The 16,177-nt window shown below is 35.5% G+C and overlaps 3 protein-coding genes across 5 annotated transcripts; 1 reads left to right on the forward strand and 2 right to left on the reverse strand.

Annotated features, from left to right (window-relative positions):
* The first annotated feature begins 1,900 nt into the window (after positions 1-1,900).
* LOC118058913 (uncharacterized) lies at positions 1,901-5,401 on the forward strand. The gene is made up of 4 exons (XM_035071698.2): positions 1,901-2,079; positions 2,393-3,713; positions 3,917-3,942; positions 4,351-5,401. The coding sequence occupies exons 2-4, from the start codon at positions 2,402-2,404 to the stop codon at positions 5,137-5,139; spliced, it is 2,127 nt and encodes a 708-aa protein (XP_034927589.1). The 5' UTR covers positions 1,901-2,079; positions 2,393-2,401; the 3' UTR covers positions 5,140-5,401.
* On the reverse strand, positions 5,402-8,318 carry LOC118058914 (SNF1-related protein kinase regulatory subunit gamma-1). The gene is made up of 7 exons (XM_035071699.2): positions 8,298-8,318; positions 8,100-8,207; positions 7,799-7,960; positions 7,511-7,593; positions 7,212-7,403; positions 6,891-7,135; positions 5,402-5,547 (listed from the first exon to the last, which is right to left on the reverse strand). The coding sequence occupies exons 1-7, from the start codon at positions 8,316-8,318 to the stop codon at positions 5,402-5,404; spliced, it is 957 nt and encodes a 318-aa protein (XP_034927590.2).
* Positions 8,319-9,355: 1,037 nt separating this feature from the next.
* On the reverse strand, positions 9,356-14,856 carry LOC118058915 (glucose-1-phosphate adenylyltransferase large subunit 1). Of its 3 annotated transcripts, none has more exons than XM_035071702.2 (15): positions 14,703-14,856; positions 13,846-14,155; positions 13,527-13,649; positions 13,269-13,439; positions 12,733-12,825; positions 12,538-12,621; positions 12,393-12,448; positions 12,196-12,289; positions 11,167-11,352; positions 10,949-11,029; positions 10,500-10,586; positions 10,316-10,420; positions 10,121-10,227; positions 9,906-9,966; positions 9,356-9,805 (listed from the first exon to the last, which is right to left on the reverse strand). In XM_035071702.2, exons 2-15 carry the CDS (start codon positions 14,077-14,079, stop codon positions 9,704-9,706), a joined length of 1,584 nt encoding a protein of 527 aa, XP_034927593.1. In that variant the 5' UTR covers positions 14,080-14,155; positions 14,703-14,856; the 3' UTR covers positions 9,356-9,703. The 3 variants fall into 3 exon arrangements, with proteins under 3 accessions (XP_034927593.1, XP_034927592.1, XP_034927594.1); XM_035071701.2 differs by having other exon boundaries at positions 14,675-14,834; XM_035071703.2 differs by lacking the exon at positions 14,703-14,856 and adding an exon at positions 14,474-14,668.
* Between the last annotated feature and the right edge of the window lie 1,321 nt (positions 14,857-16,177).

Genomic DNA, 16,177 nt, shown 5'->3' on the forward strand with positions numbered 1-16,177 from the left:
TAGACATCCAAGCAACCTATATATTGGGTGTTTCTTTTATATATATATAAAAAAAATAGCTCAATAAATGAGAAAATTTGACGGAATATCATTGTTCTAAAAAAACAGTGAAATAATATATTTTGATACTATCATGTTTTTAAATATTGATAAAATAAATATTACAATTGAGAGACACAATATTTAGTAAATAGGAAGGACAATATCAATATGAAAAAAATTATAATTAATAGTACGATTTATAATCTTAATATTTAGATAAATATTTCAGTTTTGAAACCCAATATTATTAAAATGTTGTATTTATAAACTGTAATATCCTTAAACTGTGCTGTTTTTCAAAAAAAATTCATTATGTATCACTTTGCAATTTATTTTGTTTTTCCTGTACTAATTACACTATATATATATATATATATATAAAAAAAAATTTAGGCTCTCTTTCTTTTTATAATTTCTCTGGTTCGATCTCGCAAGGCAAGCCCTCTAACCCAACTTGGAATCGGCTGTAAACTAAAAACTGTCCATGTTAATTACTTCAAACACTCGTTCCAAAAACGAGGGCCAAGTATAGTATCTTAAACCAGTTTTTGGGTGTTCATATGAAGTTTTTTTCTTCAATCTCTCTGTTGTTGCTGCCTATATTTTTTTATAATTACTACGTTGAACTAAGATTTGATAGATCTTGTCTCTTCTACTGAATCGAGCGTTTCGAGAATAAAGTTCCTTTTCACGGGGCTCCACAACTAGCAAGCAGAATCCAATGAAGAAGACCCATTCGAAGCGATAAGGATCAGGTGTTTTTTTGCATGACCACTACCAAACTGAGTTAGCGTTACTGCAACTTGAATCTCCGCATCAAGTTAAGATATTTCTTGTTCAAGTGATCATATCTAATATCTTCTAGCACGCGAGGAATTGCCACAGTTCTTGCAAATTCCCAGTGCTCGCAAGACAAGGTATCCTTCTACAATTCTACTACAAAGCATTGTATCTTGTCTCTATTCCAACTATATATCCTTAATCTATATATTAGGTTATTCATGAGAGTTTTCGGACCAAGATATATATATATATATATATATATATATATATTATATAAATATATTTTTAAAAAAATTACAGAACTACAGGAATCAATATAAACTTTGAGTGGTAGCTTTGTCTTTATAATTAATTTTAATTTTCAATAGTTTGTAACTACTAGGTTTTTTTTTTTAATAAAACCTCCGTACATTCTTAGATATATTATTTATATCTAGGATATTAGTTCATGAATATAAATATATATATAAAAATATATCCTCGTGTTTAAGATTTAACTCTATACATTATCATCTATATCCTTTTTAAATAAAAAGATATTCAAAATAGATAGCAACATATAAACACACACACACACACAGACATATATATATATATATATATATATATATCACTATTCAAATCATTTACATCCATGTTTTTTAACAAAATATATAAATCATATTACAACACACTAGAAACGTGTTTAAAATAAGTATATTACATGTTAACAGGTGATTTATTGCTGTTGCTGAATTAAAATTAAAATAAATTTTTTTTTTTAAAAGAGGACCAAATTAAGTGGGGTCACTTCTATATTTAGGTGTTTGTAAATATGATAATATATACCTTTTTGAAATGTTTTTTTATTTATAAATATATTAAAATAATATTATTTTTATTTTTAATAATAAAAAATTAGTTAAAACTTAATATTAATAATTTTGGCATAAGGATGCGTTTAGAAACGCTACAATTTTTTATATTTTAATGTAGTAATATTAAAAATATTTTTTAAAAAATAAAACATATTTATTTTAATATATTTTTAAATAAAAAATATTTTAAATCATTAACACCACCGCAATCTCAAACAAACATAAGGAAAAGTAACAAAAAAAAAGCCCTAAACTCAAAATAGATCAAATACAACACAAAACTAAATCCCTTCTGCAAACCCTCAAAAAAGTGCTTCAACCGAACAAGAATTTGAGCTTCATTTCAGTGATGTTGTTATCTATGAATCTATGATTACAGAGAGAAGCTGAGAAGAAGGTGAATAAAACTGCAAGCTTGCTTACACGTACTACCATGCCTATGTTTTTATTTGTTCATAAACGAGCTTGCAAGTAACTTAGATAAATTAATAAAAAAAAATTCTGGACTTCTGTAACTAAGTTTTTAGTGTTGGGTTGTTGTTTAAGTTCGTTATAAGTGGAAATCCTTATCTTTTTATTATTTTTTAAAGTGGGATTGATTTATTTTGTAAAGTAAGATCCTTGCAGTGATCTTGTTTTTTTATTTGCTTTTTCAAAAAATAAATAACAGAGAATCAAAGAACTCACATGTTGTGACTTTGGCTTGGCAGTACCAGTCTATGAAGCAGTCCCAGTCTGTTTGGATGTCTCATTGGACGCACACTAGTTGCAGGAAAGCAAATGAAGCTCCAAAGCGATTAGGTGATGATTCTGGGGAAGTCAGTGATGGTAGAAAACATCATCAGTCACTTAGTGGGCCGGAGATGGAGAGATGTAGTTCTGAATTTGTCGGGGGGTTTGGAGATTTAAATAAGGGGAAAGGGATCGACTTCATGAAAGATAACCGTACTATGATTTCAAAAAAACTGAGGAATGAAGTGTTTGAGGGCCAGTCTTCTTTTCCGGTGTTCAAACCTTCTCAAGATAGGGATAGTGTTTTATCTCTGAAGAATGGTGTTTCTCTTGGTAGAACTGCGGATTATATATCCTTAATGCCCGGACAGGCTCCTCCTGACGTAGAAATTCAGAAAAGAAAACCCCATTTTCAGACAGAAGATATCAACTTGGCTCCAGAGAAGCGGGTGAAGTCTAATAGTTTGCTAGAAAGGAGTAGCAGAGTCGTTTCGACACCTATTCAGGATGATTTTGTAAGGTCGACTGCAGTTACTGTGCCGTGTGAGTTTGAAGGCAGAAGGGCTCCAATTCAGTCCTTTTTCTATGGGCTTGATCACATTAATGAACCAGGCTGTGCGTCTTTGGTTCATAAGAAGAAAATGAATAAAAATGATGGTCTTCTCTTTTGTGATCCCTCAACCAGCAATAATCAGCTAAGAGATTTTTTCGGTAAGTCATTTCAGACGGTGCCAAATCATTCTGACTTTGAATTGTTTTCTAGCCAGATCAGTCCCAGAGATAATATCAAATTAGAAAATTTTTATCATGGATCTTATGCACTACCTAGTCTTCCCTCTGTTCATGATGTGGAGACTATGAGAATGCGTGCTACAATAGACTCCAGAGAAGAATTTTCTAGAGATCCTCCGAAGTTTACCCAGACCACTCACCGCTTTTTCATCACAAAAAAGAATGACGTAAACTTACCTGATGGTGCTCAGATGTTTAGAGAGTCAGCAACATCCACTGAATTTAAGGGGAAAATGGTGACTGAACTCCTTGCTTTATCTCCGGATTTTGGCTTCCATGTCAAGCAAGGAGAGCAGATGCAACCTCTGGGAAGCTCCACAGAGAGTGAAGGAAAAGAAAACAATGGGAATGTCAAGGCTTCTGCAGTTGTTGAAGAGAATGATTCATCAGCTGATAGAATAGAAAACACTGAGAATGTCATGACTTCTGCAGTCGATGAAGAGAATGATTCATCAGCTGAAACTGATGCCATGGATATTCACGCTTTCTTTGAGAATCATATATCTGGTATGTACGGTCTGTATCTCATATGAGGACTTGGTTAAATCTTAGAATGCAGTGTTGATGATAGCTTTCTATGCTCTGGAGCACATCCCTCCGATGGAGTTGATAGACATAATCACCTAAATTTGATTAGTGTTAATGAATTTTGTATTTTTTTAGCGTAGTCCTACTATGCAAATTAGTGAGTTTATTTCTTTATGCTGCAGGTGTGGCATCGTTGCAATCACATAAGGTAACTTTTACTGTGTTTCTATCTCTAAGCTTGTGCCCTCAAGTGCTTTTCTAGTATTGACTACGTTCTCAAAAACTTGTGAAGGTAAAAACATTATCTTGTGCACATTGTTTAAAGACAATAAATCTGATATACTAATTTATATTGGTTTAGGTCAGCAATTTTATACAGCTGTATTGGTTGCCCCTTGCTACTCAAGGAATTTGGTGGATTTTTACCTTGGTCTTTGAAATCATTCTACCGCTAATAAGTTACATTCCACAAGTGTTTGCATTTGTCTAGTTAGATTTTTGCTTTGGTTTAGGCCAAGGAATTTATTGAAGGGGTCGTAGCTTTACAAAAAGTTGAGTCCAAGGCTTACAAGGCCAACGTCTCATCTGTTCACATGAGTATTTATTAACTTTGTAGGAAATCAGCGAGGGCCAAAAGTCACCACCTTCTCAAGCTGGAGTGCCTCCAGTCAGACAAGAAACCAAGGGCACACAGATGAACACCGAATTACCTGATATTAAGCAAGAACTTCCTGTACTTCCAGGCGTGGCAAGGTCACCAGATGACATGGAGACAAGCACCTCAAGAACCCAGAGTTTGGATGTGGAATGCTTCCTTCCCCATCCTGAGCATTCTACAAATTCAAAATCCAGCGATTGCCATAATGCTCCATCGAGATTGGACCCCTACAGCAGATGGGTTAAACGTCTCAAACCAAGTGCTTCAGATTCTTTTGGTTATGGTACTAAAAGTTCAGAAGTTGAAGAAGCATCATCCCGTCGGAAATTTAGTAAGTTGATCAGCAAAATGCCAAGACATAGGAAAAGTATTTCAGAACCAAAGAAAAGCAAGTCTTGTGGTAAAGAGCAGGCGGTGACAGATCAGACTGCAGAGTCACCTAGGAACGCTAAATCCTATTCCACTGACTCGGCAAGGAAAAGTCAAGAAATAACACTCTCTCATGCTTGGGTTCAGAGGTGGTGTCATAAGCCATCTGCATGTCCAAAAAAGAAGCCCAAGGCTGTGGTAGTTTCTGAGCCAGAATGTTCAGTGGCAACACTGGACTTCCAGAACAAGCAGTTTGCTAGCATTGCTGCTATGGCTCTGATGGGGAAGGCCATGAATGGTTTTCGTCCATGTGAATTCAGAAAACGGGGGTCTTCTGTCATCTGGAATACCAGGGGATTCAGAGATGATCTTTCCTGAGAAAATGCTAGGATTGAAGAGCGAGATAGGCAGCCACAGGATGTGCCGGTTATCCTAGCAGTTGACATTAGCGCAACAAGTTGAAATCTTTTTCCATCAATCCTCCTTCAGATCAGTAGACTGGAGATGTAGTCTGTAGAGCCTGAATGTTGCTTTGTTATGTATCGTGCCTGAATTTGTTTATATTTCCTGCTTTCCACCTATGATCAGATAAGGCATTGTGGATGGATCTTATGTGAGATTTGAAAGAGGCCTTGTTTCATCAATGCAGCCATTTAGGTTGAGAAAGGGGCAACCCAGCCTCTGCTGCTTCCCATTGCAAATCTTTAAGAACTTGGCCCCATTCAAGCATGTCACCTATTGATCCTCCATATGCACTGCAAGCAAACTGGAGTAATGCTGTAATACCTGGAATCAGAAACTAAAAATAAAAGATTTAAAGAATGGAAGGGATTGTGCTTCGTCAAATGTAGATGCCTAATAATCGTATATCCATGTACAGTTTGAATGCAGAAATATATCAGCAGACCTCACATCAGCTTCGGTTTTCATGTGTACACAAGTTTCGTCTTTGACTTTTGATATTTTAATATAGTTTTTGTGGTTAGACATTTATGATATCATTAGGTTGAAAATGGAAGAATAATGCAGTACTAGGTATGAAAGAACAACGAACTGGGTGAGCATTCTTCCTTCCATATTCTCTCGAACAGTAATTCCCATTCCTCTCTGAGCTCTGGTATACAGCTGCATTTTTTAGAGTTCGTCTTCTAAGAGGCATGCAAGTTTTGGTGCACACATCATTTTAGGTTTGCTCTTTATTATGCTGCTTGTATGTCTTGTTACCTGAGAGAATACTGTAAACAGGTTGTGGCTAACATCTGCCATGATTTCTCAAACCCTATTCGTCAAGAGAATGAAAATGTATTTGGTGTAATGAAGCTAGTGAAACAATTTAGATGCCCTGGGACTGCACAATCCCTAAGTCTTACCATTTTGTTCCAGGTGTTTTAAATGTGAGCTATTTTCATTTTTGGTGGCAGCAGAGCACGTTGTTCAGGAAGGTGGATTATACTGAATTGGGGGTGCAGCAAAAAGCCTGTGTCATAATGGATTTGTTGTCCTCTTCATTATATTTATCTCTTGATTATGCCATGAGCCGGGGGCTAATCATAAAATGCAAGCCTTCCTTTTAGTTGAGTGAACCTTTCCCTCAAGATGTAGCTCTCTTCCAAGTTTTGTTAGAGCAGTTCTGATCCAAAAAACTTGTACACAATTAATACTACTTTGAATGGAGTTGCTCCCTTTGGTTTCCTCTCACATGGAATGAGAACTCAGGAGGGAAAAAACAGTTATACTCTGAATAAAAAAAAAATCGAAATTCATTGCTTTATACAAGTCTATAATACTTGGCATGAACATGGGAGAGGTTTTTGTTCATGTTTTACGTGCAAACAAAAATTAAGGCTAGGGAATTATGTAGCTGTTTTCCTCACTGCCAGTTATGATGTAGCTTTTATAGTAAGCACCATATCTTGCCTGGACTTGAAGCTTGGAATCGAGATAATATCCAATGGCCAAAAGCCGAAAGTGTCAGCATCAGGGAACTCAATGATCACAAATGACAGTTCCATTCTTAACTTGGCAACCTGTCTGTTCTAGAGCAGATTCAAAGAAACCACCTCCATGAATATTCGAATCTATACATGGTGGGGCAAATTGAATGATGACGTCTCTCAATGTCAGCAAACCTGCTGGCTGCTGTGCTTCATTTACTAGAAAGCAAAAACAGCCTTTGGTCTCCGCCAAGTCTTTCATGGCTTGCTTGAGAGTGTTGCTCTTTTTGGTAGTAACTGGCGAGTCCATTTTCGGAAGGAAGTTGTTTCTCAACTGAAGAGCTCCGGCTGCGAATAGCGCCCCCAGGTCCCTTTCACAGGTGCCATCAGAGTTTTCTTTTGCAGTTTCTGTGTGAATGAACTCCTCAGCAGTTAGCCTCCTGCGAGTATTTAAAATACATCACTTTTTGGGGGAAATGAATAATAAAGGTTGAAGAAATGGTCCTCCAAACCTACTTTCTGTCACCAAGTATTTCGTTATTCTCTAACAAAAGATAAACATCACTGTTCCTTATGCAACCGATAACCTTCTTATTTTCACGATTCACCACAGCAACTACGCCAATTCGGCTTTCTCGCAAAATATGAAGAGCTTCTGCCAAGCTTCGATCTCCGTATACAAGATCTACACGCTCTTCGTTTCCAAAACTGTGCAAGGAAAAAGAAGGGTGAACAAGCAGCTTAATGGTTTAAAGCTCCAAACAAAAAATGAGCTGAAACATTAATTATCAAGTATTGTTTTTGGTCAGGTGTACCGAAACTCAGATAAAGCCTTGTCTGCAATGCTATCAAACCATTCTAGCCCACTTGATTGAAGCAACAATTGTATCACTGCATTCTAACAAAAGCATCACAAATTATTTACCAGCATAACAAAAGATCTGAAATGTCATCACAATTACTTATCCTCCTTATTTTCAATCGATCAAAACAAGGTTAGCTTTCAACAACTATAGAACAGCAATGGTAAAATCTCCAAAGATTTGAATCAGATGATGGCACACACAACATTAAGAAAGAACAAGTTGCAGCCAGGTAAGTACCTGTGTTACAAAACCAATACCCTGAAAGTTGGACCTCTCTATGACAGGCACAACTTGCAGCCGGTGGTGGTTGGAGAGAAGCAGCAGAACGTGAAATAGTGTGTCATCCAAGTGTACAGGGAAAAATGGATCCCAAAGGTATGACTTTGCTAACTCCCCAACCTGATAAGACAGAACAAAACATAACCATTTTCTATCCAATTAAACTTAACATAAGCCAAGAACATTAACCATTTGAATGCATCAAAAACTACTGTAAACACCTTGTTAAAGCCTTCATTGTATCATAAGAAAAGGATACCTTGGTTTGTCCAATTTGAGGATTATCTTCAAGCATGGTGAACATGCTACTTTTTCCATTCTCTTCACCGTCAGTCCCTCTGGTTTGCATAAGAGCCTTTTCACATTCCTTTAAATTTGAAGAACAATTAATACGGACATTAAGTGAAAAAACTGTAAAATTTGCATTTGTTCAGATGGTGAAGGTCTCAAGCTATACCTCAAGAGCCCAGAGAATCATGCCAGCTAAATTTATGTACCCCACATACCGATCCGAAAACCTTCCAATAATGGTATCAGGATCTACAACATCAGCTATAGGAGCACCAGACACATTCTTCTCATACAACGAATGTATCGCATCTTTTACTCTATCCTCAATTTTCAATTCCACAACTAAAAAGAGTACACACAACACAGATCATCATACATTCAATTTAAAACTAATATCAAAACTAACCATATTGAGAGGGAGCAGAAGATATCGAATACCAGGAGAACTTTTTATGCCAGGGATAGAACTAATGGGGATGTGATCAAGAAACATTTGAAGGGCACTGCCAGAATCAATTTGGTGGTGTTTTTGATCAGCCATGAAGTTGGAAACTAGATTCTCCTTTTTATCCACCAAGCTAAAACCTTCTGGCTCCTTCATTACATCCTCCAATTTCTTGAAGTCCATCATCTTTGATTCTTGCATTGTTAGATTGATTTCACCTTCTGTTTTCCCTCTGTCAATGCTTCTGTTTCTGTTTCTACATCTTTATGTTCCATGCATATTTAACACGTTGCATTGAAAAGAAGCTCCCAGGTGTCACTGAAGGAAATTCTTGCAACCCCTGAATTGCCACATAGCAACTCAAGGACTCGGTATTTAAGGGGTTCATGACCACACTGTTCGAGGGCAAAACACGACAACAACATTGTTTGGTGTGGCATAATGTTAGATTGATTTACCCTAAGGGTTGTAAATCTCTTTCTACTGTGAATATAAACATGAAGAAGGTGCATCAATTATCATTTTTTTTTAACATACCAACGTAGTCTGAGTGTAAAATTATCTATTTAAGATGAGTTAGAGAGACTTAATTTCGTTATGTAAAAGTTTAAGCTTTAATTTATATGTAGATGATGTAAAAAAAACAACAAGAAGATGGCAGCAGCCTCTTTTAATTTGTTGTGGAAGCACAGAAAAGATCCAACATTGCACTTCATTGCTACACTATCTTCCATGAGATCTAATGTCTAAGCTATTCAAATATAGATGGTAAATGTAAGTTTTATTGCAAGCATTTCAAAGGCTCATTTTATTATATCTGACAAAATACAATTTTTTTATATTCCCTTATAAATACAAGCACCAAGTTGACCCAAAGCAGCTATCTAGTTAGCTCTTTGATTTCTTTAGGAACTTATATCAGATCGTAACTTGGGCTCTATTTTTACAAGCAAGGAGGGATCTTGCAATTTACGTAGGATAAAGTAGGTGCAGCTTGCTTGCTTCTTCTTTCGTGTCCAGAATGCTGCATCGGATTCTTAACAGGCACTCAAAAGTGCTTCAAAATGTTCGTCTCAACACCTTCTTGAAATCAAGTCCTTGATAAATAGTTGAGATCCATCATCTATTTAGATAACTGTGCCATCCTCTATTGTTGCCTTCTCCGATATGATGGTGATTCCAGACCGAATATAGAATCCTTCTTCTTCCCTATCTGCTTCTTGCACACCCTGCAAAACCAAAGCATTGAGATATATGCGTGCAGAAATTTTTACGAGAGTCTTATTGAGGACTACATATAAGGGCATGGTTCGCAGAGAGGTTACTTACGTCTTTATTCATGATGATAACATCTTTCCCTATCTTCGCATTTTTGTCAATTATACAATTCCTACAGAGAAAAACCATTAACTTTTTGTCAGAAATCACCATTTCTATACCCTTGCAGTCTTATTAAAGAAGTAAAAAAAAAGGAGGGGGAAGAAGATGGCATCCATATATTTCGTTTTAAGATCATTTTACTTTCGAATACTGGGGTCCAGTACCTGATTTTTGTGTTCCTTCCTACACCAATTGGGACTTCACCCTCTGCCAGAAGAGAGGCAATTTCAACTTCAGTTTGGTAGCAGTCTGCCCCAAGCATCACGGTATCCTGAAGACGAACAAAAGAGAGTAATTATTACTCGCTCACGTATCCAGAAAAGAAAATATAAAGAATGGAGAAAACGCCGATGGGTCACCTTTAACTCAACACCATAATCTAAACGTGAGCGTTCGCCGACCACAGAGTGTTGGACAGTGCATTCTCTCAAGAAACATCCATGGGAGATTATTGCATTGACAATCTGAAAAATCCGACTAAAACATCAGAAGGGATGTAATTCATTAAATCCACAAAATGGATCCCAAAGTATACCAGCATACCCGGCATTTGTCAAATTTGGTCGGTGGTGAGGATCGAGGAGATGTGTAGAAGGGTGTCTTTGGGTCATAAAACTCAAACTTCGGAGGCTGCAGAAATATATAGTCCATGAAAAACATGATTCTTGTCTCAGTGAAAAGAAATTCAAACATACATACTTGAAATAATATGGAATGCTAATTACAAATTGCTGAAGCATGGAAATCCTGATGGCTATATTGCATCAGAAGTCAGAACTCTCTGTAAGGCAGTCATGCTTCACATACCTTCTCATCTTAAATGATTACAACAGCATGTTCCACAAAAGATCAAGAGAGAAGGTGCCCAAATTCATTGAAAGATAGAAAAAGTAGCAGGAAAAAAAATATTCTTCAGGTGACATCAGCTGCTACATTTCTATACCCTTTCGATTTACATGATGAGTATGAGATGCCATAATCGGAAAACTAACCTCTTCAGCGAGGGCCAAGTTAGCTTCATAGAATGACTTTATGGTTCCTATATCCTCCCAGTAGTCTTTGAAAATATATCCCTGCAAAGCAAGGTTATATCAGCAATATATATTCTAGAGGACACATACTTGGTCTAGACAGTAAAACGAGCAGAATATGAAGAAGCAAATAGCTCAAATTTTTAGTTCTTCCTTGGACATTTTAATATTTCTCTTACTTGGACATTGTGCTCCATTACAGCTGCAGGAATGATCTCAGATCCAAAGTCATTTGCTGTGGGATATCTCCACCTCAAAAGTTTCAATAAAATATCTGTTTTAAACACATAGACCCCCATTGATGCAATATAGGGAGACTTCATGGCTTCTTGCGGAGACAACCCTAGACGAGTAGTATCTACTCGCTGCATCAAACAACCAAAATATATTAACAAAAAAAACTAATTCCTCTAGCAACTTTACTGTGCACACACAATCAGATTATTATTTGTTGTAATTGTAAAATTATAAAATTGCCTTTAAGAAAAAATTCAAAGGATAACATTGTCTTTTTACGATGGCATGACTGTCAAATTTGTCATTTCCCAATTTTTTCACAGAAAAATCACTACTCACCTTGAAATAAAATAACGTAAAGATTTTAGCTTAGAAGTGTTTTTATCCTTTCATTTCTATTGAAATAGGGTAACTATTGGAGACAAAAACAATTAATTCTCTCATAAGAGGGTTTTTTTTTTAGTCATACATTGGTTTTGTTATAGATTTGAAGATTGTTTAAGGACATTATTGTAATTGTTGTATAGTAAATATTATTAAAAAACCCTTCAGTGTTCATGTGATGTCTACAGGGATGTTTGGTCACAAAAAACGGCCATCTGAAGTAGTGTTTGGAAGATCTCGACAAATCTAGTTTATAACTAAAATTCAAGTCATTCAAAATGATCTGGATTTGATAGTCCTTTTATTACTAGAGCATTAAGTAATTACGTAAGGAAACCAGATGATCAGAATTTCAGATCCTATATAGAAATTAGGATGTTTTAGCAGTCTTAAGGCAAATGCTAGAGATTTAGATTTTTCTGATCCTACATTTGAAAGAAGATGAAGCCAGGTGTCATTTTGCTTTGTTCTTCATAATCTTGCGTTACTTATTTTTGAAAAGTATAAGAAGGGCATGCATGTGGATGTAGATTCAAAGGATGCTATTACAAAAGTAGGTCTAAACATATGAATTTTGAAATTCTCACCATTTCTCTCAATTCAGAACCCTTTGGCTTTTCAGCGAATTGGAAAATTTGTCCCCTGCCGTCCATCTTCACCAGTCCATAATCTGATGCACGGCTACAAAGTAATCAAGACGAAATGTTATAGGAAAAAAGTTTTACTTAGAACAAAGAAACCAAGAAAAAATATCACTTGAAGCACAGCTAAAGACTCAACAGACCTCCCGCCCACAGCAGCACATGAAATTGTAAAATCAGCATTGCTATCAATATGATGCTGTTGATTCATAGCAAACAGGTAAGCCAGAGTTTAAAAAAAAGTTAAATATATTCAAAGTCCATGTCATTAGAGGAATAATGGCATACTTGCACGAAGTCCATGTAATCCATTCGGTAAAGGTGATCTCCAGATAAGACAAGTATATTCTCAATGTTCCTGTTCTTGGCATCCTACAAGAGCCAACATAATTCATAAGACTCCAATTCAAGTGGCTGAAGAGTAATGTGGAGTACAGTTAGTCATATAAAGATGAAAACAGCCTAATAAGTTTTCATATTCACCTCAAAAACCCATGTAAATTGCCTCACAGCATCTGCTGTTCCTTGGAACCACTTCATTCCTGCTTCCCCAGGTGTTTGAGTTGCTGCTAAAACCTGTTTATCAAAAGTGTTTATTATCCATCACTACGTTACGAAGGAAGCATGTTAAAATTAAGATTTGATGCAATTTCCTCAATTAGATTCCTTAGTATTATAAGAACTACAGATTGGATAATGTCCGATCAATGTTATCATTGAGGTTTTCTTATCACACATCTGCCAAGATAGGATGATTAGCAACTTCTTGATCAGGTCATTGACATGAAGATTTACCAAAAGTAACTTCTAGTTTTGTACCATGGTAAATTAGGAAACGTGGAATATAATTATATATCACTGGAAAAAAACTAATTTCAAGGTTTGATTGCTCTCTCAACACATAAATCCTGCGCAATAGAAAAAGGATAGCAAATGGCATCCTGGATTCTGTTTGCAGGGAATTTCCGATTCCAAAAACTGAAGTCAGAGAAATAAATACACCAAGAATGGAATCATACCTCCACAAATCCATCCCCAAATATAATACCATTTCCGAAATACGTGCGCGCAAGGTGCCGGTTCAGGGAAGCCGAATTGAATTGGGTCAACACAAAAATCTTGTTTATCCCACTATTGATGCAGTTGCTCATTGGGATGTCTATAAGCCTGTAGCAACCTCCAAGAGGTACCTGCAGAATACCATGAGCTGCATGTTTAAATCTCAAACTTTATAATAGTAACTCATAATCTTGTATAAACCAAGCATATTTTCTTACAGCTGGTGTTGCTGCCCTTCTGGTAAGGGGAAACAGCTGAGTCCCAGCACCTCCTCCTAATATGATTGATGCTACATTTTTTGGGTCTGCTTTTCTTCTCTCAAATCGTGGTGCTTGCAAGGTCTGCCATAGATTAGAAACCATTCTAGGATGAGTACACATCAAACTATGATCAAAGTCACGCGTGTTTAAAAATCAAAATCATTCTTATTCAGAAATTGAGATGGCCATATTGATATTATAGGAAATTTTAGTTATGGAGGATATCAAAGAATGATCAAGAAATACAAAAACTGATTATATTGTCGAATCAACTTACCACAGTTTCTCTGCCATTACTTGATGTCAGAACAGAAAAGGCAACACCAGGCTTGAACTTATTGACACTCTTGTCAACTTTAAGGCTTTTTGCCAACTGATTGACCCAAACACTGTTATTGAAACTCCCTCTGATCCTTTCACCCCAAAACTCTTTATCTCCATTGTTGAAGCCACCTTTGCTAGCTTTCGCCACATGAGTGTTGGCTTTCAAGGTCGCACAACAGGAATCCATTGCAGCACTCTCACAGGTAGCCCACTTGATGATAATCTTGATGGATCACAATAAAATTGTTGCACCCGCAAAAATACTGGATACAAATCCCAATAAAAGCTGAGTTTTAAACTAAGTAACCAAGTAAAGTATAGATCACATAAAGATATAGTACTAACTAACTATATAATCGTAAAAGTGGAGTGACAGTTGTGCCACATGCACTTACAAATTTACGGAATCAAGAAGGTACCAAATCTAAGCAACCAAAGAGTCAAGTTTAACAAAATAAAACTAACTTTAAGTACAACCTAGATAACAGAAGCTACTAAGAATCAAGAATCTAAAGTTCCATAAAGCAAAAGAATCAAACTTTTGTCTGGAAATATATAAAAGATCACTGTAGAAAACACACCGGAATGTGCTTCAAGATTTGAACTTCAGGGAAATGATCAAGTGGGTTTTTAGAAGGTTGGAAATGGGAGTGAAATACATGAAATGATCAACCAAAAAAAAAAAACGTGAAATGATGCTGACAGTGGTGGTTAATATGGCTTTATTGGCTTGTGATTCCTCACGAGAAATCAGGCACTTTTGTTGTTTTATTATTTTATACCTTAAATTGTTGAATGCAATCTCTCTACCTCTCTTGGTCTCTGGCCACCACCCTCTCTGCCTCTGCCTCCTTGTTTTCAAGAATTCAAGTACACTTCTTTCTTTAGTCCAGGTATCCAGGCTCCCGCTCTGGTTATATATAGAAGCCCTATATACCGAACACCTGTCCATATCAAAAAAATGATATTTATCACCGCATTCATGACTAGTACTAGACTACAATGTCGGTAGACTACATTGTCGGTTTCTTGGCAAGTTGTAAGTGCATCATACTTGTGTGAATTTCGTGTTAAGTAACAACTTAGGAGAACATCTTGATTTATCACTATATTTTTTAAATTTATTTTTTATTCTAGGCTTATATTTAAAAGAAGTAGAGGCAATGTCATTACCGATGATAAAAGGGTGGGCCTAGGTTCATACTCAATATCTAAAGATACGAGGAATATCATGTTAAAATGATATTTTGCTTCCGGGTGTAATTTATTATTTTTGAGTTTAGAAGCTTTGAGTGAATATATATTTGATGAGTTGTTAGATATAATATTTTTAAATTCAGTTATATATTAAGCTCAAGTATATTTGAGTTTGACAAGCTATTAAACTGTTATACCCAATATCTTTGGATTTAGTCATATGCTAAGTCTAAGCAGACATGTCAAACTCATCACTCTTGAACTTGACATCATGTCAAGTCCAAGTAAGCATATGTTTGAAAATTATTATAGGTTTCATGTTGATTCACGAGATTTTGTTTTTTGTTTTTTTTTTTATAACTTTTAATATAAAATGTTAATATCAAGAATACTTATTTTTCTATACCTTTAAGTATATTAAAGTTTTTTAAGGGTTTATCATATTTTCATCAATATTAATATTATATAAGAGATAATTATCCTTCATTAATACTACGTAAGAGATTCTTATTCCTCGTGTGTGTGTGTGTGTATAAAAGAAATATTTATCTCACGTAATGCTATAGGAAAAAATGACTATTCCACACTAGTAAAAATGACAAGATTGAGCGGTTATAAATTATCTTATGACTCACTAGTAAAAGATTAATAATTTTTATTATCAAAATATTTATACTTTAATTTTTGAAGTATTTATCATTAAAAAAAACAACAAGAACAAAAACTCTTATTTTTAAAATTTAAAATTTATTCTTTTATTTATTATAAAGTTATTGATTTTATAATATGAGAGTTTCTAAACTGCATAAAAATAAAAAAGTTTTAATGGTGTTGAGTTTTCTACTATCAGCCGTATTATTATAGAGAATATTATCATGAACATATTGTTATTCACTTTACAAGCACTACAAAACCTCGGAGCATATTAGATTGAGAACATCATCGTATCTACTGGGCTCTCGAGGTGACCCCTGAGCCAGCACCTAGATTTACCAGCGTTGTCATTAGTGAATTTAATTAATTCTGTCTAAAAACTGCAAAGGAGCCGTCTGGTAGCTTAGCAGTTGAGAGAGAAGGTTCACTCATGA

The sequence above is a fragment of the Populus alba genome, chromosome 9 (assembly GCF_005239225.2).
Source record: "Populus alba chromosome 9, ASM523922v2, whole genome shotgun sequence".
In the NCBI taxonomy this organism is placed as follows: domain Eukaryota; kingdom Viridiplantae; phylum Streptophyta; class Magnoliopsida; order Malpighiales; family Salicaceae; genus Populus; species Populus alba.

Coding starts and splice junctions, on each gene's coding strand:
- LOC118058913 (XM_035071698.2), top strand. CDS start 2,402: ATGAAGCAGTCCCAGTCTGTTTGGATGTCTCATTGGACGCACACTAGT. Junction 3,714..3,916: donor CTTTGAGAATCATATATCTG/GTATGTACGGTC, acceptor TTTATGCTGCAG/GTGTGGCATCGTTGCAATCA. Junction 3,943..4,350: donor CATCGTTGCAATCACATAAG/GTAACTTTTACT, acceptor TTAACTTTGTAG/GAAATCAGCGAGGGCCAAAA.
- LOC118058914 (XM_035071699.2), bottom strand. CDS start 8,318: ATGATTCTCTGGGCTCTTGAG. Junction 7,961..8,099: donor CTCAAATTGGACAAACCAAG/GTATCCTTTTCT, acceptor CTGTCTTATCAG/GTTGGGGAGTTAGCAAAGTC. Junction 7,404..7,510: donor AAGGCTTTATCTGAGTTTCG/GTACACCTGACC, acceptor TTCCTTGCACAG/TTTTGGAAACGAAGAGCGTG.
- LOC118058915 (XM_035071702.2), bottom strand. CDS start 14,079: ATGGATTCCTGTTGTGCGACCTTGAAAGCCAACACTCATGTGGCGAAA. Junction 12,826..13,268: donor TTGGGGATGGATTTGTGGAG/GTATGATTCCAT, acceptor TTTGATAAACAG/GTTTTAGCAGCAACTCAAAC. Junction 10,421..10,499: donor CCAAATTTGACAAATGCCGG/GTATGCTGGTAT, acceptor CGGATTTTTCAG/ATTGTCAATGCAATAATCTC.